General features: G+C 40.2%; 4 protein-coding genes across 6 annotated transcripts; 2 read left to right on the plus strand and 2 right to left on the minus strand.

The window, feature by feature from the left end:
• The first annotated feature begins 70 nt into the window (after positions 1–70).
• Positions 71–3791, plus strand: LOC131107034 (akirin-2-like). The gene is made up of 5 exons (XM_058056666.2): positions 71–576; positions 726–857; positions 1672–1821; positions 1904–1975; positions 3294–3791. Exons 1-5 carry the CDS (start codon positions 405–407, stop codon positions 3302–3304), a joined length of 537 nt encoding a protein of 178 aa, XP_057912649.2. The 5' UTR covers positions 71–404; the 3' UTR covers positions 3305–3791.
• Positions 3792–4475: 684 nt separating this feature from the next.
• Positions 4476–11335, plus strand: rars2 (arginyl-tRNA synthetase 2, mitochondrial). Of its 2 annotated transcripts, none has more exons than XM_058056926.2 (20): positions 4476–4641; positions 4852–4925; positions 4996–5098; positions 5232–5315; positions 5381–5481; positions 5549–5604; positions 5669–5752; positions 5821–5897; positions 7224–7382; positions 7460–7566; positions 7643–7738; positions 7832–7892; positions 9071–9147; positions 9233–9357; positions 9514–9581; positions 9651–9760; positions 9869–9964; positions 10757–10831; positions 10928–10991; positions 11176–11335. In XM_058056926.2, exons 1-20 carry the CDS (start codon positions 4606–4608, stop codon positions 11260–11262), a joined length of 1740 nt encoding a protein of 579 aa, XP_057912909.2. In that variant the 5' UTR covers positions 4476–4605; the 3' UTR covers positions 11263–11335. The 2 variants fall into 2 exon arrangements, with proteins under 2 accessions (XP_057912909.2, XP_057912910.2); XM_058056927.2 differs by having other exon boundaries at positions 4585–4641; positions 5000–5098; positions 11176–11334.
• On the minus strand, positions 10687–17113 carry slc35a1 (solute carrier family 35 member A1). Of its 2 annotated transcripts, XM_078798997.1 has the most exons (9): positions 16933–17113; positions 16563–16743; positions 14100–14259; positions 13854–14006; positions 13715–13781; positions 13471–13647; positions 13252–13386; positions 12322–12489; positions 10687–12168 (listed from the first exon to the last, which is right to left on the minus strand). In XM_078798997.1, exons 1-8 carry the CDS (start codon positions 16940–16942, stop codon positions 12356–12358), a joined length of 1017 nt encoding a protein of 338 aa, XP_078655123.1. In that variant the 5' UTR covers positions 16943–17113; the 3' UTR covers positions 10687–12168; positions 12322–12355. The 2 variants fall into 2 exon arrangements, with proteins under 2 accessions (XP_078655123.1, XP_057912914.1); XM_058056931.2 differs by having other exon boundaries at positions 10690–12489.
• Positions 17114–17512: 399 nt separating this feature from the next.
• LOC131107175 (protein yippee-like 5) lies at positions 17513–20270 on the minus strand. The gene is made up of 3 exons (XM_078799072.1): positions 20056–20270; positions 19188–19336; positions 17513–18623 (listed from the first exon to the last, which is right to left on the minus strand). Exons 2-3 carry the CDS (start codon positions 19326–19328, stop codon positions 18402–18404), a joined length of 363 nt encoding a protein of 120 aa, XP_078655198.1. The 5' UTR covers positions 19329–19336; positions 20056–20270; the 3' UTR covers positions 17513–18401.
• Between the last annotated feature and the right edge of the window lie 1622 nt (positions 20271–21892).

Genomic DNA, 21892 nt, shown 5'->3' on the forward strand with positions numbered 1-21892 from the left:
TATTTAGGTGTGTTAAACAATACCACTCATTCCGGATTCAAACTACAAGTACCGGCATTGCATGCTCTGTTTTTGAGCATGCGCACACCAGCGAAACAGTGGACGAGTCAAAGGCAGTGAGCCTTGCGTCGTCGTCTGTCGTTTTGTGGTCGTGGAGAAACATCTTCCTTCATCTGACAATACGCCATCGCTAAGACGTATTGTTTTGGTCACTTTGGTTCTAAACATATTTGGGAACATAAGACGCATGAGATTTTTTCAACGGAATTAAGTCGGGGACAATAAAGTGCTTCTGTACTAGCTGGAGTAGATTAGCTAGCAATAGCATTTCACACCGGTAGCCCAGATTAGCAGATAACGGAAATAGCTTCTCTCGTTGAGCTTTTGGGTATCATTTTAGCGTAATGGCTTGTGGAGCTACTCTGAAAAGGACTCTGGATTTTGACCCGTTAATGAATCAAGGTTCCCCCAAGAGGAGGAGGTGCACCCCAATTAGATCTCCTGTCTCCTCACCTCAGAAATATCTCCGTCTGGAGCCTTCACCGTTTGGACAAGTGTCTTCCAGGCTCACCACAGGTTGGTAATTTGTTTTCAGATTTACAAAACATTTTATTTAGTGCGTTGAATCTGAAATCGATTGGATTAGTCTAGCCTAGCAGCTCCATATATGCTTGAATGATTGACTAAAAACATCCAAACTCTTCATCTGTGTGTTTCTTTTGCAGAGCAAATTGTGCAGAATATCAAGCAGGAGTATAAGCGGCTCAAAAGACGAAACCTGGATAGTTCTGTCCAGCAAGTAGACTGTTTTTCTCCTCTGGACCTTCAGAATATTCCCAGTGGATCCTTCCTATCAGGTCTATAATGCTATGTTGTGCTATGTTTCCTATATAATTGCTTTGCCAAGCATGTTATAATATAAGTGCATACTTAACAGTGTTGGTCCACAATAGCGACAAAATCTACCGTAATTTCCGGACTATAGAGCGCACCTGATTATAAACCTCACCCACTACATTTTCAGAGGAAAACCGATTTTGTACATACACAAGCCGCACCTGTATATAAGCTGCATGTGCCCACATTAAAACATGTAAACATATTTACAAAGAAAGACGGTACACAGAGAGAGTTTTCAAAGTTTTAATAAATATCTTAACAATATTAATAGCTTTTTTTTGTCTTTTTACATTGCTCCAGTTCGTCCCGATGCCGTTTCCAGCGTCTCACCATCGATTCGTTTATGCCAAGTTTACATGCAGCAGCTCTGTTTCCTTCTTTATCGGACAGCTCGATTGCTTTTAGCTTGAAAGCTGTGTCATGTGCCTTATTTTTTGCATTTTCCTTGATGAGGGTATGTTCACGCTAATTTAATTTATGCACAAGATAAGAAGTTGCAGTCTTCCTCGACGCATATATTCCACCGGTCTTAATCTTACCTTTTCTACTCGAGAGCCCCTGGCGGCTGTTGGAAAAATTACATAAATTGGCCGCATCACTGAATAAGCCGCAGGGTTGAAAGTTTGGGAAAAAAGTAGCGGCTTATAGTCCGGAATTTACGGTAAATCAGGTAGCAGTTGCAGCCATGGAAAATTGATACTTAGCGTTGGCTTTTCTTTTCTGTGCTGTGTCATCCTTTTCAATAAAACATGAGATTGTTCCTCCTGACAGGTTCTTGCTCAGGCCCGTCCTCTCCCAGCAGGAAAGAGCAGCCCTTATTTTCTCTCAGACAGGTCGGGATGATCTGTGAAAGACTACTGAAGGAACGAGAGGATAAAATAAGAGAGGACTATGATGAGATTCTTACAACCAAACTAGCAGGTATTAACGCTGGAAGGGTTGCGGTTTGTTTCACCTCAATTTGTCATATCTCATTTATTCGACGTCTGTCCACTCCCAACAGAGCAGTACGACGCCTTCGTTAAGTTCACACACGATCAGCTGATGAGGAGGTTTGGAGAGCAGCCTGCAAGCTGTGAGTACTCGTAAAAAAAAAAAAATCTATAGCCTCTTTCACAAAGATTTTGCATAATCAGTTGACTACAGCATATTATTAGTCAGTAAATTTGTATACTTATGCAAATTTTATGCATTCTTGATCGAGCCGATCCAGAGTATCCCAAACATGCTTAATGTGTGTTGTGAGTACGCAAGTACTGGGATGCTTTTAGCATTGGTACAGATCCTTGCAACATGATGTGATGGCTATGGGATGTCTGCATTTAAAATGGCAGCAATAAAATGTACCTCTGTTACGGTGGGGTTATAGAATGGGCAGGCAAATGTTATTGACAATGAACACGGCTGAAAACATTCCAGGTTTTACCTGTTTGGGATGCTCTGGATCAGCGTATACGGTACCTTTTAAGCAGATACTGACTTCTTTTCAGATGTTACCTCCAGTATATGCAGGGTCAGGCAAAATGATCTGACACATTTATAGGTTAAATAAAAGGCAAATAATGTAAAGAAACACAGTGTTTTTAATTATTAAAAGTACATATAATGCCATTCTGTTTCGTTACTGTATTCCGGAAAGCAGGAAGTGGACAAATGTACTTTGGTACGAGGGGCATTATTTAAAAAAACAAACAAAAAAACCCTTAAACTGTATTATGGAAAGCAGGAAGTGAACAAATGTAACAGTTACTGATTGTATAAGTACCAGATGGAGGGGTAGGATTTAATAAGCTTTGCTTCTTCCTACTCCTTTTGGACATGTGGAACTGCAAACTGATTATGTGATGCACTTAATTGTAATCTGATGTATGTTCAAATGAAATAAAACCATTACCATTAATGTTATGTTAAATTCATGTTAAAATTAAGTCAGTTCTGGCGGTGCGAGGTTGGACGGTTGATTTCAGTTTCAATGCAGATCCAGTAGCTCTGAAGTTGGTAACCCATAATAAGATGGTGTTTGGAGCTGGTACGGGATCATGTCTACCAAGATTGAAGTGCAGCCGATGAAAAAGAAACTCAAAACAATGGCATTATATGTACTTTTCGAAAATACTTTTTTTTTTTTTTTTACTTTATTTGCATTTGATTTAACCTACAAATGTGTCAGATCATTTTGCCTGACCCTGTATAATCAGTGTTAGAACTTAAACCGCTCCATTTATCACCTGCTTCCAATGCTCTCTGTGCTTTGTCAGTTAATGATACACGCCTTGTCGCTATGTTTTAGTCCTATGTTCGGTTCAAAACCCAAAAGGAACCAGAACTTAGCCACATTTTGTATTAAATGAAATGAAACATGTATTAAATGGAACCCTTTCCCTCTTTCTTAGATGTGTCTTGAGTTGCCAAATATTTTCATCCGATCTGCTGAAACCTTCTCAAAGGACTCAGTGGTGTTGTTGGACTTTTCTCCTAGCTGTGCCATATCTCCTCCAAGTGGACTACTTACCCCGGGAATCTATTTGGTGGCTTCTATATTTCCAGCTTGGAGGTCTCCCTGCTGTCCACGTATATATAACTCCACCAGTGGCCTCTGAATATTTATTTGGCTTTCTTCTTTGGATGCCTTCATATGAGGCTACTGTCACTCTAGCCTTTTCAATGTTATTTTAATACTGTACATTGTTTTTTTTTTTTTGTATATTTTGGAAAAGGGATTAAACATTAAACAGCATTTGTTTTCCCAGCTGTTTTAAACTGTACTGGCATTTAATGCGTTTGTATTTGTATACACTGTATTTTTGTTTTTGCTTGACTTTTATCCATTATACCAAAACTTGTTGAAGTAAAAGGGGCATAAATGAGAACTAATAAACTGTTTTCACAAACGTGCTTGTTTTTTAATTTAATCTGACATTTTGGAACAAATTAAGGACGGAAACTAAGCTTCTATTGTATTTATGCAAAAACGTACCTGGAAATAAAATTTAAACGTCTTTAATTTTAATTTAATCTTTTAATGACAAGTTGATCACTATTGAACACTTCAAAAAAGTTAAAGGGTTTCATTTGGTTTCCATTCATTGGTAATTTGTATTTTGGGCTGCATGGCAGTTGAGTGGTTAGCACACAGGCCTCACAGCTAGGAGACCTGAGTTCAATCCCACCCTCTGCCATCTCTGAGGAGTTTGCATGTTCTCCCCGTGTATGCGTGGGTTTTCTCCTCCCACATTCCAAAAACATGCTAGGTTAATTGGTGACTCCAAATTGTCCATAGGTATGAATGTGAGTGTGAATGGTTGTTTGTCTATATGTGCCCTGTGATTGGCTAGCCACCAGTCCAGGGTGTACCCTGCCTCGCCCGAAGACAGCTGGGATAAGTGCCAGCCACTCTCGGGAGGATAAGCGGTAGACAATGAATGAATGAATAACAAAAACGCGTATTTATGGATTACTGTTTGAGGCACTTGATGTTAGTCGGGTTCGATGGTAGATAAATCGAACTAACCTTTTTGGTCCGTGACGTCACAAGAGCGAGTCCTGTGATTTGACGACTCACAGGAAATGGCTAGCAAAACAGGAAATGTACTCTAAATTATCATTGCCAATGGGTTGGCACCGAATCATGTGTATATATAAATAATTCTTTTAGTTTTACTATTTTAAGTTTATTTTCTTTGGAGTTTTTGTATTTTCGTTGACATGGCGTGTTTCTTCCGACGAAGAATAGCAGAGCAGGTAATGTTACTAGTATTTAAAAAGGAGGTGACACGCCGCTATTGCTAGGTTGGAAGCACGACTGTCCTTAGGGGACAAGTGACCGGAAAATGGAAGTTTCTGTATAGACTTTCATGTAATTTATTGTCTTTGCTTTGTAGCTTCACATGACAATACAGCATGGAAGTTTCTGCATACACTGTCATGTAATTTACTGTTTTTGTTCTGTAGCTTGGCAGGACCACGCAGCAGTGTGAAGATGTATTCATACCAGCTTTGTCAGCTGTCCCAGTCTTCAAGAAACAGTTAAGTATCTTGTATCTTCACACCTTAAACTGACCCAGTCATAAGATACTCAAACTGTTTCCTTTTCAGGCAGACTGCTGACTTTAGGCTGTCAATCAGTATGTTAAGAAATAATGGACTTTTACCATCCAGTGGAGACATCCAGGCACAAACGGAACACCTGGCCCATCAGGTATGATTGATTACTGTGGTTGCAGTTCAAAAACGTCGGTGGTGGAATAAAAAGCTATTTTTAAGCTATTAAAGTCAGTTTTAAGTTTACTTATCTAAAAACCTACCTGGAATTGTGATGTTTTGTTTTCCAGCTAAAGCAAGATGGCGTGGTGGAAGAAATAGCTGCTGGATCTGCCGTAATTAACTTCAGAATAAACAGCAAACTTCTTGCCCAGGTTGTTGATATTCTTTTTAAAAATTATGAATGTTTTTCTTTAATCTGTCTGTTTTTGTGTTGTAGAAAATCCTGGAACCTTTTGCAACGGGGGAGAACAGCAAATTTGGGCTTAATAGTGAACTTTTTAAGTCCCTAAAGCGAGGAATAACAGTAGTGGAGTACAGGTATGTTTTTGTATGGTCTTCTAGCTTGTCTAATGGGTGATGCTCTGTATTTATTTATATCTCGTAGCTCCCCAAATATTGCAAAAAAGTTCCATGCTGGACACTTACGATCTACCATTATAGGTGAGTTCATGTTGTTGTGGCATAAAGAGAAACCCACCGAGGATAACGTCAATTCCTTTTGCAGGCAACTTTATTGCCAACCTGAAGCAATCTCTTGGAAACAAAGTTATCCGGATGAACTACCTTGGAGACTGGGGCATGCAGTTTGGTGAGGCATTATTGGAAGTATCTTATTTATATATTATACAACAATATTCCTTTTTACTCATATTTCAGGTCTGCTTGGAGTTGGTTTCAATCAGTTTGGCAGTCAGGAGCAGTTGAAGCAAAACCCGTTACAGCATTTGTTTGAGGTGAATATGCATGATGAGTGACACGCTTACCTACTTTGATCACATGACAGTCCAAATAGAGCTCTTCGTATGATGCAGTGAAGTACCCATCCATATATTTTCTACAGCTTATCCTCATGAGGGTCGCGGGAGTGCTGGAGCCTATCCCAGCTATCTCAAGGGGGACAGGCAGGGTACACTCTGGACTGGTCGCCAGCCAATCACAGGGCACATATAGACAAACAACCATTCACACTCAGAGTATGTGATATTTTGTTCATATTGTACTGAGTATGCAGACATGACAGTCGATTCCATATCCACTTCTATGGTTATTATCACTATTCCTCGGGAGGATGATGAAAACAAAAACAAACTAATAATAATAAAAAATTATATATGACTATTGGGCTACGAGTGGTGAGCACGCAGGCCTCACAGCTAGGAGACCCAAGACCCGAGCCATCTCTGCGTGTGGGGGGACTCCCGTTCCCCCCACATTCCAAAAACATGCTAAGCTAATTGGCGACTTAATTGTTTGTCTATATGTGCCCTGTGATTGGCTGGCCACCAGTCCAGGGTGTACCTCGCCTCTCGCCCGAAGACAGCTGGGATAGGCTCCAGCACCCCCGTGACCCTCGTGAGGATAAGCAGTAGAAAATGATGAATGAATGAATATAATAATATTTATCCATTCAACAGTATTATAAATGTAGTTTCAGTCTTTTTTAATATATTTTCCGAAGAAAAAAATTCCTGAATTTCCTAATCATATACAGGAAAGAGACTTAAGATGAAGGTGTCGTGAGCCTATTTTCCGTCTGAGTGCATGTCAGCATGTCGCCAATAACAGAATGTTGCATTTATTATACACCATGACTTTGTCTGTATAATGTTATTTAAAATACATGTGTGACATTATTCTTACTCATTGGTGAGTAAAATACATCAAAAGGTCGTACATGAGGCACTTTTAGTACCTCTCTGTGTCTATGGGGGGTACGTGAGCTGGAAGGTGCTTGTCATTGCTGTCTTTCCACAAAGTAAAAGACGGGATTTTTCTTTTTGTGTGTGTGTGTGTGACCTCAGCAGTCGCTAGCAGATCAGTCAAATGTATTCAATATATTTTTATGCTCTGGTGAATGAATGATTTTTTTTTAACCAAAGTGAATTATTCTCCTCTTTATTCTGTTAATGAGTAACACATATTTACATAAAACACACTCCAAAGGTGTGTGTGTGCTTCACTGGTACCTTCAAAGTGATTTTTTTTTTATAGCTCAAATAAAGAGCATCGTCAGTCACCATGAAGCGTCTGCAGATTAATTAGCTCAAGTTGTTTGTCAGGTTTATGTCAAGGTGAACCAGGAAGCGGAACACAACGAGGACATGAGGCTGGCGGCCAGAGACTTCTTCCGACAGCTGGAACAGCATCAGAATCAGGCTGTGTCGCTATGGCAACAGTTCAGGGACATCACGGTGAGGGAGTATCGGCACGTTTACAAGGTAGGTGCGCCACATCACAGCTGTAAAAACCACTGATATGTGGACTTTTATATTGGCATCATATGCTTGGCTGTTAGCGTTTAGGGGTCCACTTTGACGTCTACTCCGGGGAGTCTTTTCACCAAGAGAGGGTCCAAGAGGTGGTCCAGCAGCTGCAAGAACAAGGCCTGTTGAAGACCACCGAGTATGTGTTGGCTTATTGCACACAAGAGACCCCGCAAAACAACCACAATGGAGTCATATAGAAGTTGTCTTCTCAGGAAGGGGACCGGCGTTGTGGATCTGTCAGCAGCTGGAGACATGAGCACCTTCTCTACTGTGCTCCGCAGTGATGGCACAAGTCTCTACATCACCAGGTTGGTACCACTTTTAGGAAGCTTTAATTCCGCTTCAAATCTTTAAACCACAGCTGCAAAAAAATGTTGTCTTTTGCGTTGTTTTGGTTTCAGGGACATTGCGGCTGCCATTGATCGGAGTGAAAAATACCATTTTGATGAGATGATTTATGTGGTAAGATCATTTTTTGTGGAAGATTTGGACTCCCACTATGATGCGTACTTGTTATTTCAGCACACATTTTAACTAACAACAACGCTACCCCCATTTGAAATGATAAATTCTTCATTCCTAATATAAGACGCCTTTTATTTCCAGGTATGTTTTTGCACAAATACAACAGAAGTTTGGTTTTCATCCTTAATTTGTTCCAAAATGTCAGACCAAAATTCTAAATCAAATTACTCTTTTTTCCAAACACCCCAAAATATTAACAAAAATACATTATTCATTCATTTTCTCCCGCTTATCCTCACAAGGGTCGCGGGGGTGCTGGAGCCTATCCCAGCTGTCTTTGACCAAAAGAGGCGGGGTACACCCTGGACTGGTCGCCTGCCAATCACAAGGCACATATAGACAAACAACCATTCACACTCACATTCATACTTGTGGCCAATTAACCTAGCATGTTTTTGGAATGTGGGAGGAAACCCACACAGAGATGGCCATGGGTGGAATAGAACTCGGGTCTCCTAGCTGTGAGGCCTGCGTGCTAACCACTCATCCGCCGTGCAATTATAGTTAATTATAATTAACTAATTATAGTTTCACATGCCAAAAATAATGACCAATGAATGGAACTATTTGTTGATGCAGATTTTCCCTCCATCCTGGTGAGATGGAATTTAATATGGAAGCACTGGCACATGCATCTTTCTTTAGCCCCATGGCGGGTTATATTGCTGTCGCACTCGATAAAAAAAAAACAAAACACATGTAGGGTACAGGGCAAAGGGGCTAGTTTCTAACTTGTGATCTTGTGCGGAAAACCGAGTGTGTGTGTGTGTGTGTGTGTGACAGCAAGAAAAGCTCTCGCTCTGTTGCATGTATAAAGTTTCAGACTCTACATGTCTTTTGGAAAATGTTCTACATTCTATCTGGGTCAATATTGAGTCATTTTAACAGTGGACATTGGTCTAGTGGCCTTTTTCTGTTTGCGTCTGTTTGTTTGCTCCAACAAAAGTATCTACCCACAGTTTAAAAGGCATTGGAGTGGAAGACTTGATGCAAACACGTTTGACGAGCGAGCAGCCAGTTGATATTTTTCTAATGCTCATACATGAATTGTAACACACCTACTGTACAGTACTTTGTTGTACCAACTTCACATGCTTTTGTCTGTTTTTTTAAAGACAGATAAAAGTCAAACAAATCACTTCCACCAGTTGTTCCAGATTCTGCAGGCTATGGGACATTCCTGGGCTGACAGGTACAAAGGCTATAGTTCTACTCGCACCAGGTCATTCCTGTATCAGAGTATTTGTGGAGTATGCTTGTTGTTGTTGTTGTTGCAGGTGTCATCATGTGAGCTTTGGCCTAGTGCAGGGCATGAAGACCAGAAGTGGGGAGGTGGTCTTCTTGGAGGACGTGCTGGCCGAGGCCGGTGCCAGGATGCTGCACAATATGAAGGAGTCAAAAAGTAAAACCTGCTTCACGGGCGATACCAGACTTGTCATGAGATGGCATTAAACACATGACGCATACTGAACATTTTTCACAACATATGAGATATAATATTACTATTGGTGTCATGCGATGAAGAATCTTATTGCTGTCTCCTGTTTACATCCTGCAGCAACAAAAGAAATGGACGACCCCGAAGACACGGCACAGAAAGTGGGAATCAGTGCACTCATAGTCCAGGTGAATTCCAGTATAACAGTGGAGCCTTCTGTGTGGGGAGAAATGACATTTTATTGTTGTCGTTGTTAGGATTTTAAAGGCCCCCTTCAGTCGGACTACAAGTTTGACTGGGACAAGATGCTCCAGGCTCAAGGTGACACGGGTGTTTTTCTCCAATACACGCACGCTCGGATCTGCAGGTGTGTTATTATGGGATATCGATAAGAATATTGATGGAGCGTTTATTTTATTATCAGAATTCATCTTTTCTCGATGCAACTTCTTCATGATTGTTATTTTTAACGCAGTTTGATTCGGGCCAACGACAACATCGACACGGCTACGTTCAATCCATCACTTCTGACTGAGCAGTCAAGCATCGCCATCCTTCAACACCTCCTCCGGTAAGTTTAAAAAGAGAGATGTCATGCTAAATCACAGATGTCCAAAGTGTGGTCCCAGGGCCATCTGTGGCCCGTTCTAAAAATATATTTAACAAGAAAACTCCAATTTAAAAAAAAAAAAAAAAAACTAACTAAAATCTGCAGTTTTAATAAAAATGTCAAAATATTGACAGGAAATAACTGACAGTCATACTTTTACAAGAACAATGGCATATTAGGAAAAATAACGTAATTTTAGTAGCTGATAGTTGAAGTATTGTTTTTTTTTAAGTTGTGAGTAAAGAAAAAAAAACAATGAAAATGGAAATTTTTGAAAATTAGGTTTTAAAAAAGTATGTTACATGAATAAAGTAAAGATTTTTAAAAACAACAAAACAGCTGCAAAAGTCTATTAAGACTACAAAATCTTCTAAAGACAAAAAAACAAATTCTTTTGAGGAAAAATTTAATTTTAAAGAAAAAATACTATATTTTTAAGTCTTATAAAAAGACAAAATAAAGTTGTATTTTTTTAGGTTGGGTGAAAAAGTTATAATATGGGAATAAAGTAAAAATATGACAGTAAAGTAACTATCTAAAAAATGTAGAAAAAAAAGGTGGGGTGGCGCAAATTGCCCTTTGACCAATATTATTATTATCTTATTTAATATTTTTTTTCCTCAAAATATATATAACTTAGCATATTTCAATGGGTTGGTTCACACACATTTTGTCAGTATGTGTTTGGACCCCACCCTTTGCTCAGTCATTTTATCAACTGCAAAACTAACCACCGTCTTTGTCTCAACACAGCTATGACGAGGTCTTGTACCAGTCGGCCCAGGATCTGCAACCCAAACACCTGCTCAACTTCCTGTTGAAGCTGTGGTAAGGAACAGGATGTGTGATGTTCGCTGACTGTATGCCATGGAGCCAATACTCCAGTGTGCATACTATGCTAAAGAGGCATGGCCCTTCTTGCAGCCACCTGATCGCCTCAGCACACAGAGAGCTGCCAGTCAAAGGGAGTCCTCAGGAAGTTGCACAGGTAAAACATTGTGTCTGTCATAATGATAAAAGATAATAATAGACCCTTGGCCGTCACCATTTTGTTACTATAAGAGGCTGTGATCTGTAGCGCGACCCATCTTCAGGTCCAACAATCACTGTACAGTACACCTCATTAGCTTCAACAACCAAGTGAACTTTTGTCATTTTCTGAACGCTAACAGGCAAGGCTACGACTTTTCAGAGGGTCCTGCTCGGTTCTGGCCAATGGGATGAGGATTCTTGGCATCACACCAGTTGACAAAATGTAAATATGAATAGAATTATCTAATTAGTAAATAAAATAATACAAAAGTGTAATTTGTAATTGTCTGGTTTTGAGCTGGTAAGACAAATCAACAACCGGTCACACTGGTTTTACTGGTTTGGCCGACTTCTCAGTCCTCCACTTACCTAGTTCCTTCCCTATTCCCATACATTCTTGTCATTAGAATCAATTCCGTGGCAGCTTTTTTTTGCAAATGCATGCGTTTCCGTTCAGTTTTAATTTTTAAAAAATGCTGTGACACAAAAGACCACAGAAGAGATATTTACAATTGTGTCGATATTTACAATCCTACAAGTATGAAAAGCATCACACATTGTCAAGTCTTCATTTATAGTCGATAGCATAAAAGAATGTGGGCAGAGCTCCTAACAATAATATAAATTATTACACTTCTATTTGAGGACCCAACCCTTTCTTAAACAAACCCATGATCACTGATTTCTATGGACGGGTAGTAGAATATTTGACCCATTCATCTAGTTTAAAAAAAAAATCATCACTGCAGTTGTTGGTCCTTATTGTGTCTTAACGCTTCAACAATGAGCTTTCCATAGAAATGATCAGTGTCACAACTTCAGTCTGCTTGTCACAAGTTCAGGCCATGTCCACACCGACACGGATAATTTCATAAATGCACATTTGCCCCCAACTTGGAGTGGGGTGAAATGCGGCAAGCGTCACAAAAAAAAAAATATTGGTGTGGACATAACCTTGAATCAGTCTTCATGATTCCAAAGTGAAAGACTCAGTGCTTACTCTGGTTGCATCTGCCTGTGCAGTGCTGCAGTGCTTCATTTTCCAGTTAGACTTCTTGCTTAACTGCTGCCTGTTTGCAGTGAAATCCTAACATGCTGTGGCTCTTCCCTCCAGTTTAAAACTCGCACTGCCCCTGTAAGAGCATGTGAAGGCATCAAAATACCAGTCATGTTTGTATTCATATCAGCTGTGTCTTCAAATCATCTTGATTTTAACAAAATGTGCATTAACTGGAGAGAAAAAAAAAAGTAGCAAAAAAGGTAAACAAAGAAAAAAATCTCTCTACTCAGTCCAGGTGGGTTTGTTGTCCTCAGTGGATCTCACACAGTAATCAGTTTCTGTTTGAACTCCTTGTCACCGTCTTCCCGAGTCAGCTTGCTTACGTCCTGCTTTGGAAGGCCGTACAGATAGATGGACACACACACCAAGATGGCTCCAGACGCAAACGTGGTCGCTGCGGTAGAAGTAACAGAAACAAGTTGATTAACTTCTTGTTGCAAATGCAATGACTGACATACTCAAATGCTCCACTTGATGCATCCATAGTGGGCATACAAACCGCCAGGATGTGTAAATTAACACCAGGTCTAAAAAAAACACTACCAACCGCTGTGGCTGGAGGCAACCTCCTCATGTAGGTTTTAATTAACTCCACAAGATGGCAGTATCTGCATTTAGAGTGTCTTGAGTGGTGAGATTCGGGCGTGAGGCGGGGTACAGCCTGGACTGGTGGCCAGCCAATCACAGAGCACATATAGACAAACAACCATTCACACTCACATTCATACCTATGGACAATTTGGAGTGGCCAATTAACCTAGCATGTTTTTGGAATGTGGGAGGAAACCCACGCATGCACAGGGAGAACATGCAAACTCCCATGCAAATGTAACCCAGGTCTTCCTGTTCGCCTGACAGTGTGGCCTACATGCTAACCACTCGTCCACTGTGCGGCCACTCTCCTAAATCAAAAATTATTTTAAAAATGTTAAAGTATGATTTTTCACAGTTAGTAAATAATAATCCAATCGCCGCCTGCTTTTCTTATTGAAACTAATGAACTGGTGTATCGAAGGCAATTACACAGGCTGTGATAGTAGTAAAGTACTATTCCATAGTAAAGGTTGTTTCATTAAGGGTACTGTCGGTGCCGGTCCGACTACACTAACCTCTCACTCACTCATCACAATACACACAATACATCAGATTAACTTACTTATGTGCAATCCAAACAAGACGACGGACGCCACAGTGGAGAGAACTATGGCAGCCGCAGCAGAGAAGCCCTTCATGATGTTGTCTGTGTATTTCACCACCACAGACGTGTACAGACCTCCCACGCTGGCGAGGACTGGCAGCACACAAAAGAGGGAGAGTGTCACGGACGTCAAGCATAGCAAAGAGTGCAAACAAAGCTTTCGGCTATTGTACTCACATATGACAAACAATACCCAGGGCGTGTAACCGAAGAAGAAGCCTTTCTCTAAGACCTTCTCGCCGTCGGTCAAGAGCACGCCCATCAGGGTGATCGCAATGCCTGATAGGTACATCTGGATGTTTCTCACCCACAAGGATGTGTCAGAACTCTTCAGGACCTTCTCAAAGTACACACCTAAAGTACAGGGGCATAGTAAGAACCAAAGCAAACTCCTCAGGTCGAATGAGTGGGTGATGACTACCTGCAAACCCAGAGCAAAGGACAGCAACAGTAATGGCCATGAACCCGAGAGAAGGGTTTTGCTCAATCTGGACACACAAAAGAAAAAAATGATTGACACAAATGACAACAGGTAGCTATGGTGACATTTAGAGCCGTACCGGGACTTTGGTGGCATCTGCAGGCTTCCACTGCACAAGTATGACCCCTCCACAGAGCATAAAGATGGAGAACCACTGCAATTTGCTGAGAGAACGCCTCAGCATTATGACCATGCACAGCGCCGTGCACGGGATCTTCAGCTGATACGTCACCTACACAGAAAATAAAAATAGGACAGTCCGGTGTAATAACAAGAGTTAAAAGTGAGCATTAGTAAGGAAGTTAGGAAGTGCTGAGCTTCATACCTGATAAACTGCAGCATCCAGATTACTCAATGCCAGAAAGGCCATGTTGTTCTGGATGGCGTACACGACTGACGGGATGCTCAATTTCAGCAGCTCTCTTGGGTTGCAGAACACATGCTCCTTGATGGTGCTTGCCATCTTCTTTGGACTACCTGATTCTCTGGTCATGCAAACAAGTTATTCCAGTGAGAAGGGGACAGTTTAAGATCTGGGAACTTGCCACATTTATGTTGGTTTTTTTTCCTTCTTTATTTCGAACATCATCCAAAGCACAACAAACCAAACATAAATGAACACAAATAAAAATACCTATGTACATATAAACGTACACATGTTCGAAAGGGAATGGGAAGAAGTCAAGTCTAGTCCCACCCCCCCTAAACACCCAAATTCCAACCTCATCCCAACAAAACATATATTATTCCTTGTCTACCAGAATAAAAACCCCACATCCAACCACCCTCACCCAGCTTGAGGCACCCAACCACGTGCCAAGAGCAACCAGTTCATTACTAGTCATTGTATCGTACATAGTCCAGTACAAAAGAAAAAAAGAATGAAACCACTCCAACTATACAGTCACAACACCAGTCATCACCAGCTAACATGGATATAAAAAAAAACATCAATGTTATGGTATTGTTTCAGTGAGATTAACAAATAAATGTGAGAGAAAAAAACAGAAATATTATTTAAAATACCTCAAATTAAATAATCACATTTGAGTCTTACTGCTTCTCTTTTGTCACTGCTATCCCAACTACAGTGTTTTCCACTTCTATTTTCACTATAGTAAAAACTATAGTTTGACAATAATCTGGATTTTTCAAAAGTGTATTAAGAAATTATGCCGTTTTGTGTTTGAATGCTGATTCTTAGTCAAAACTTGCATATTGAAGCAAGTGATACATATTTTTGGTCTTAACCCCGGGCTCACACTGAATCCGTTGCGGCCGCCAGAAGCATTCCACAAGATTGAAATCCCTGTTGTAGGCTCACACTCGCTCTGTGCGGTGTAGCTCCATGTCTGGCGGCCGTATGGCACGACGGAAAGAGTCCGTTTGGGGTCTATCTTTTTTTTTTTCCCAGACGCCGGAGCACTCTCTAGCTAGCTGCCGGAGTCGGCGTGAGCCAGGGGTTAGACTTTAAGCATAAAAATGAACTAAAACACAAATATAAGGCATTCAGAAGGTGCATTCAAATACTTTTGTAGTATGCTACACTGGTGAGTAGGGTTGGGTGTCGTTTCAATATGAGCGATTCTGATTCCTAACGATTCTTGAGTCTGATTCTTTTCAGAGGGAGGGTCATAGAAAGTTCTTTTTTTTTTAAATACAGTAAAATCTCGTTATATCGATATCGGTTAGAACAAATTACTACTTATTACGATACTATTTTCATTTCCCGGCAAATTTCTAGTCTTTTATGATATAATTAGCTCCGTTAGTACGATACACGGTTATTATGATAATCCGGTTACTAGGATGCCCTTTTCATCTCCCGCCAGCCAATTTGGTCTGCTTATATCGATACAAAAGCAGCTTAAATCAATCTTTGCTTAAGGATTTCAATACCAAAAAAGAACACGGCGAACGGCTGCTTCCAGTCAACTTTATTTTTCACACTTCCACCACCAGAGTGCAGCACACACAGCGGAAAACACCCGTCCCTCGCGCCTACCCCTCCGGGTGGCAACACCTTCCCTATCGATAGTTCCGGGGTGAATTATGTCCCGGTAACCGGTAATCACTACAGCGTAAGTTTATTTTTATTTACTGTAGTACAAAATTTATTGTAGTACAAAAGCATGCTAGATACGCAATCCATGAACTCAAGTAGAAAATTACATGCCATATCAAAGATCCGCCCACTTTTAATGCAGTTCGGAGCAGGATCGGATATATGGATAGTCCGGTTATATCGGTATTTTTTCCGACTCCCGAGAATATTGATATAACGAGACTTTACTGTAACATGAATTTTTTTATGAATGAATTCCTCCCAGGGCTATTAATAACCATTATGAAAGTATCAATCATTAAACATGAACATAAATATTTATAAGACTCTTTATGTAGGAAAAAAACAATGGCACATATCCTGTTAATGTGTTGGAGTATCTTATGATGCAGAATAGATAAAGTAACTTAACCATGTTAGTTCCTACTTAACTGCGTGTAGTTGGCCAATCACCGAACATAGGCACCGGAAGTTAAAAAAATGAATGGTTCGATAGAATCGAATGTCAGAACCAGTTCCCAACCCTACTTGTGGGTATGTTTCAGTTATGTTACTGTAAAGTTCAGAGAGAAAAGCATGAATAAGACACATTTCTAACAAAAACACGGACAAAAGCTTTAAAAAAAAACACACATTTCAAGACAAACCTCAGTGTAATGAGAAAACAACTACCATTCCAAAAGTTTCTCATAATTTGTCATGGTACTGTATGTGGGGACTTACTTCGCCAGCATTCCAGTGCTGAGTATTAATTTCATGACCTCGGTGATGCACACGGCCGTGGTGGAGAAGTACAGATCCCCGGATGGCAAGGTCCTTGTGTACCGTAGAGTCACCGTGTATGTGGCGGCCACCAGTGTCATCACCGTCAGGCAGTACAGTTTGAACACCAGACTCACGTTCTCTAAAGGCAGGAATATAAACAATTATCTAGCTGATAACAACGCAGATGTTTAAAAATATGTGAATACTTAAATAGATACAATTACATGTAGTTAACTACTTGTATGTTGCTGTGTCTAACACGGCGACAGCTACCATTAGCCGGCTAGCTAATTGACCAGCAAAAATAAAATAAAAAAAAAACACTCACCGCCACTCATTGTTGCAAAGTTGTGTGGGAGTCCGCGTCACAGAAGAGTTGTTTCTTCTTCCCACTTTACATGCCATTAACACGGACACGCTAGTGGGAAAGCGCCGGTTTGAAGAAGGGTGTTGCTCGACCAGCGTCAAGCCCCCTTGACTACTCTTGTACTTCCTACATGTCCCATAATGCAGCTTGGGCTCCGTAGACTAGGGTATGTTTGTTTTGTTGAACTTGAGCTACCGGTTGCTTGTTGTACCCTTCTTTTTTGTTGGTTATACGCCTACAAAAATCACACCGCTTGGCAACTCACAACCAAAACTGAGGAATACCAGTTTGAACGCACGGACGATTTTTTTAAAGTTTCTTTTTAAAGGTTTCACAGAAACAGAGAAATGGGAGGGTGAAGCTTCATGGATTTTTCCTTCCAATTGTACCAGAACAGATTCGGCGCTTTGATGCTTCAATGAAATCTAACATTAGCGACATCTAGTGGATGAGTCTGTCCATCTACAGTCAGAGCAAAACTGATTAGACCACTTTGTTTTAGTTTCTTGTTCATTTTAATGCCTTGTACAATTAAAGGTACAGTTGTTTAAACAAATAGACCGATTACAAACAAAAATAGCTCATAAGAGTAAATCTTTTTTGGAAATACAATGTAACAGTTATTCATGTAAGAATATAAATGATTTTGGCAAAATCACGAAAACCATGGAAGTTGCTAGATCTCATCTCTCAAATTAAACTCTTATGAGCTATTTGTTATTGTATTTGTAGAATGCTTTAGAAATTAAAGACTACAAATGCATTTCATTCTTTTATTGACAACAGTAATACAGTAATTATTTTTCATTAAATGAGGTATAACATGCACAATCTGCACTTGAGTATGCATTTATTATTCAAATACTACCATTACATTGAGCAGCTGTCAAACTCAAATCAAGAACTAAAATGTATTGGGTGAGAAACCTTTGCAAAAAAAACAATACTCTGGATTGTCATCTTATCAAAGTGGAAATGAAGATATAAAAAAAGCAAGAGTTTACTGTATGACATTTATGTAGGAAAAATAAATAGTTTAAACCATCACTTCACACTGAAGGAATGTTGTGCAAAATGACATTCTTCACCTCACTTCATCAGACTGAACAGTCCAAACTGGCCCAAGCATGTATGCACGAGTGCACCAGGACATCACTGTTTCTTGAATCCACCCAGCCCCCCCGATTATATCACACCTTGAACATCAAAGCCTGTTGAACACAATGAAATTCAAGCCAGTTTAAAGAGAAATTGAAGCAATGTTGTAAAACACTCTTCTTGTTAAACCCCCCCCGCTCCCCAAAACTGTGATATATTATTTTGGCATCGTTGGGACTCTTCCTATATATGCAAGTCAGTGCACTGCTGTTTGAGGCGAAGCTGTAGTATGCACAGACTTTAGCAACTGTAACGCTAACCCGTGTGACTTTTCAAGAGTTATCCGTGGGAACGTGCACGAAACCCTCGCTCTCCCTCACCAGGGCCCTCTCCAGGATGACTCGGCCCTCCTTGTAGCGCTGGCTTTCCTCTGTGGCAAACTCGTACATCCAACCCAGCTTGCTGTTGCAGTTCTTGCAGCTGACATCCCGTACCATGTGTCTTCCGGTCAGCATGACCCGGTCTTGAACCTCGCTGTGCTGTAGATTGACAACCTGGATGGAAAGACAGAACATTTCCAACCTTTATTGGTGTATTAAAATGACTGTAAAATGCCTGAACTATTGTGTGAAATATCAAGGAATGCTAATATTTAGTGTAAAAATGCCAGTGAACCTTTTAAGTAGGGTATTATGTAGGCTAACTATGAGGTAGGTACAATACAGTCGCAAATGGCACCTGTAAAAATGTCTTGTTTTAAAATACACGGCTCAGTCCTCCCCCTCCATACGCCACTGCTAGCTTGACGTTCTCCCATTTCGGGCGAACATTTGCAAGAGAGTCCAGTCCTGAACTCTCTCTCGCTTCAATGGCCATTGATCACTCGCGATGTATAGCACACAACTATGGGACGTTCAAGGACTGCCGAATAATGTGCGAAATGTCAACACTCGACCAAAAAATACGATCAGTGATGCATAAAGATGTCAGAATTGTGGGCTTTTCTAACAGTGGCACAGTACTGTTTGCCTGTATTATCATATATTTACAAATGACTGCCGACTTAGGGTGAATGAACCCCCGTTTGTTCGTGGCTGTAGTGCAAGCAGGTACTGTACCTTGTTGAAGAGGAAAGCCCGGCCAGTAGCTCCAGTGAAGCGTGTGGAGATCAGCTCTGCTCTATTGGTCAGAATAGTGTCACAGTTGGCACAGGAGAAGAGGCGAGTGCCACCAATGTGATCCAAGAAGATTCGGCCCATATTGCTGTCTGTGGATGACAAACCAGATTGGCATGATAATGATTGCTACACATGGTGTCTACTCCATCTCCACACATTTGGGAAAAACATAGGAATGGATGTGAAAGGTGCTCATATCATACAGAGCATGTATGCATTAACATAATTCAAAAGTAGCTGTGTTGCCCTTAAAGCAACTTTCTGACTAAATAAGTTAATGGGTTTAAATAAACAATGCTAAAAATTATGTATATTTGCTAAAAGTAATTAGAAGTTATTTAAATAAGTAATTCATGGTTTATGCATATATATGTAAAAATGTTATCACTAAAATGTACTTCCGATTTCCGAAGATGCGCTTCCGGTGTACTTCCGGATCTCGCCAGATGGAAAATATCGCTGTTCTAGACTGCACGATAATGTATTTGATACCATCCACGTTGAATTATCACACAGGAATGCCTTTTCACCACAAATACATATAAAGGAAGGCAATTAAACGCTTAAGTTGAACCCCAGGGTCTTCATTTGTGGTTTAGCTCGAGCTAAACTACAGTAGCTACAGTAGCTGCTTTTGCAACAAAAAGGGACTGTATACGTCTAATTAGTTATACTATATACGCTGTGCTATCACTTTTCAACAAACAACACAAATATAATAAGATTAAATATAAACTATAATACTGTTTACTGCCCCAGTTAATGACGCACAGTTTAATGTATGCAGCAAAAGGCGCTCTAATCTTACCAAACAACGACAGTCTTTCCTCCCTTATCGTATCGATATGTCTCTGTAAATCCTTGTGTCGATGTAAGTTAACGAAGAAGTGATAAATGTTGGCAATTAGACAGGTTTGAAACCTGTCTAGAATGTAACAAATGCCGTTTTCTCCTTTATGGACTATGTCAACAAAGACGACGTCGACGGGAAAGGCAGTCACACAAGGACGTTTGTTGACAACATGCAGACCACACTCGCTAATACGTCCGGCCTTTTCAGAGTAAAATAAAAGAGGGACGAAATGACGCTTTGCTTGGTTCCACATCCGTAAAATTGCGCGTTTAGTTTAAATTTAGACATTTAAATTGATCCAAAATGACAATGTATCAACATACCTTCATTTATATTGTGTATATTTTTATTCACATTGTTTGTGCTTTTATTTTGAACCCTATTTTATTCGAACCGTGCCTTTATTTGAACACAAGGGGCAGCAGTGAGCACAGCCAATGGCTATAGCATGTGATAAGCAGAGGAATTACAAATGTTGATATCTCAAATGTTGGACCCATACTGTTTAGTTGAAAACATTTCAAAATGATTGAATGATTTTGCCCATTGTTGGTCACAATTACAATCAGAAACAAACAGCAGACACCAATTATTATTATTTGTGAACATTTTCTGTAATAGAATAAATCAATGTATTGTATTACATACAATTGTTAGAGAAAAAATGTACGGAGGTGGGAATAAATGTGTTTTCCACCCGCCCTTACAGAATGTAGGGCTTAGATGGGCATACTTTATATCAAGTAGACTGATTTTTATTGAGAGGGCTCATATCCAGTTTTTGTCCTTGAGGGGCGATAACGGTGATACACACTCATATCTCCATGGCTGTAATCATGATTGAACATAGTTGAATTTTGCATACATTTTAACTTTCTTGTGTGGCAGCCCTAGTTAAATGTTTCTTTGCACTTGGAAAGTGATATGAAAAGTATGAGTTCATTGCGTCAAACATGATAAAAATTACAGTCGCAGTATTTGTTTTCTTAGCCAGTGTGACCCGACCTTAGCCTTAACAGGAAAGATTGAAGATAAATCAATCTAATCAGTTCTGTACACTGTGATGACACTACAAAGATGAGCTGATTATCTTCTAGCAGCATTTCAATAACACATGACACAAATGCACTATAACCTCTAGTATTCACATTGTTTTGAATATTGCAGTGTGCAGCCGTTGAGAGCATCTGACACCGATTGTAAACGTACAGCACATGAAGTGAAAGTCTGGCCTAATCTCATCCGGCAAATTCAGTTCATTTGGCACGAGTGGGAATAATAAAGATAGTACTTTTGTCACTTTAGCCTCATGTCATGATGTGAGGGGATGATCTAACTGGCCTGATTCCCGTCCAACGGGTCATGTGGATACACTGTAATTTGGCTGCATAATTAATATTTGACTGCATATTGTTAGATTCCACAAAGTCAACAAGCCACTTCTCCGTTAGGCCCACCCCTTGGACATATTTATGATACCGATGCGGTTATTGACTAGCCCGCTGATAATGACACAGGCTCACAAACCCGACCGCGTTGACACAGCGATCCCAGGCTTGGACAACTTCAGAGGGTCAAGATACATGAGGATTAATTTAGTGAAAAGATTAAAAATCAAACAAACAAAGATGCTGTTTCTGGTCACTTTCCCAATATTCTTTTGGACATCAGGTTATTTGTTTTTTTAGTTACATTATTTGAGCTTTCCAAGACAGACGATTGATGTTTTATCCACCCGATGTGAGGTTTGAGTGTTGATGTCGGATTTTCTCTGCTGCTTTTCAGTTACTGG

The sequence above is a fragment of the Doryrhamphus excisus genome, linkage group LG19 (genome assembly GCF_037039965.1).
Source record: "Doryrhamphus excisus strain RoL-2023G ecotype Guam linkage group LG19, RoL_Dexc_Guam_v1.1, whole genome shotgun sequence".
Classification (NCBI taxonomy): domain Eukaryota; kingdom Metazoa; phylum Chordata; class Actinopteri; order Syngnathiformes; family Syngnathidae; genus Doryrhamphus; species Doryrhamphus excisus.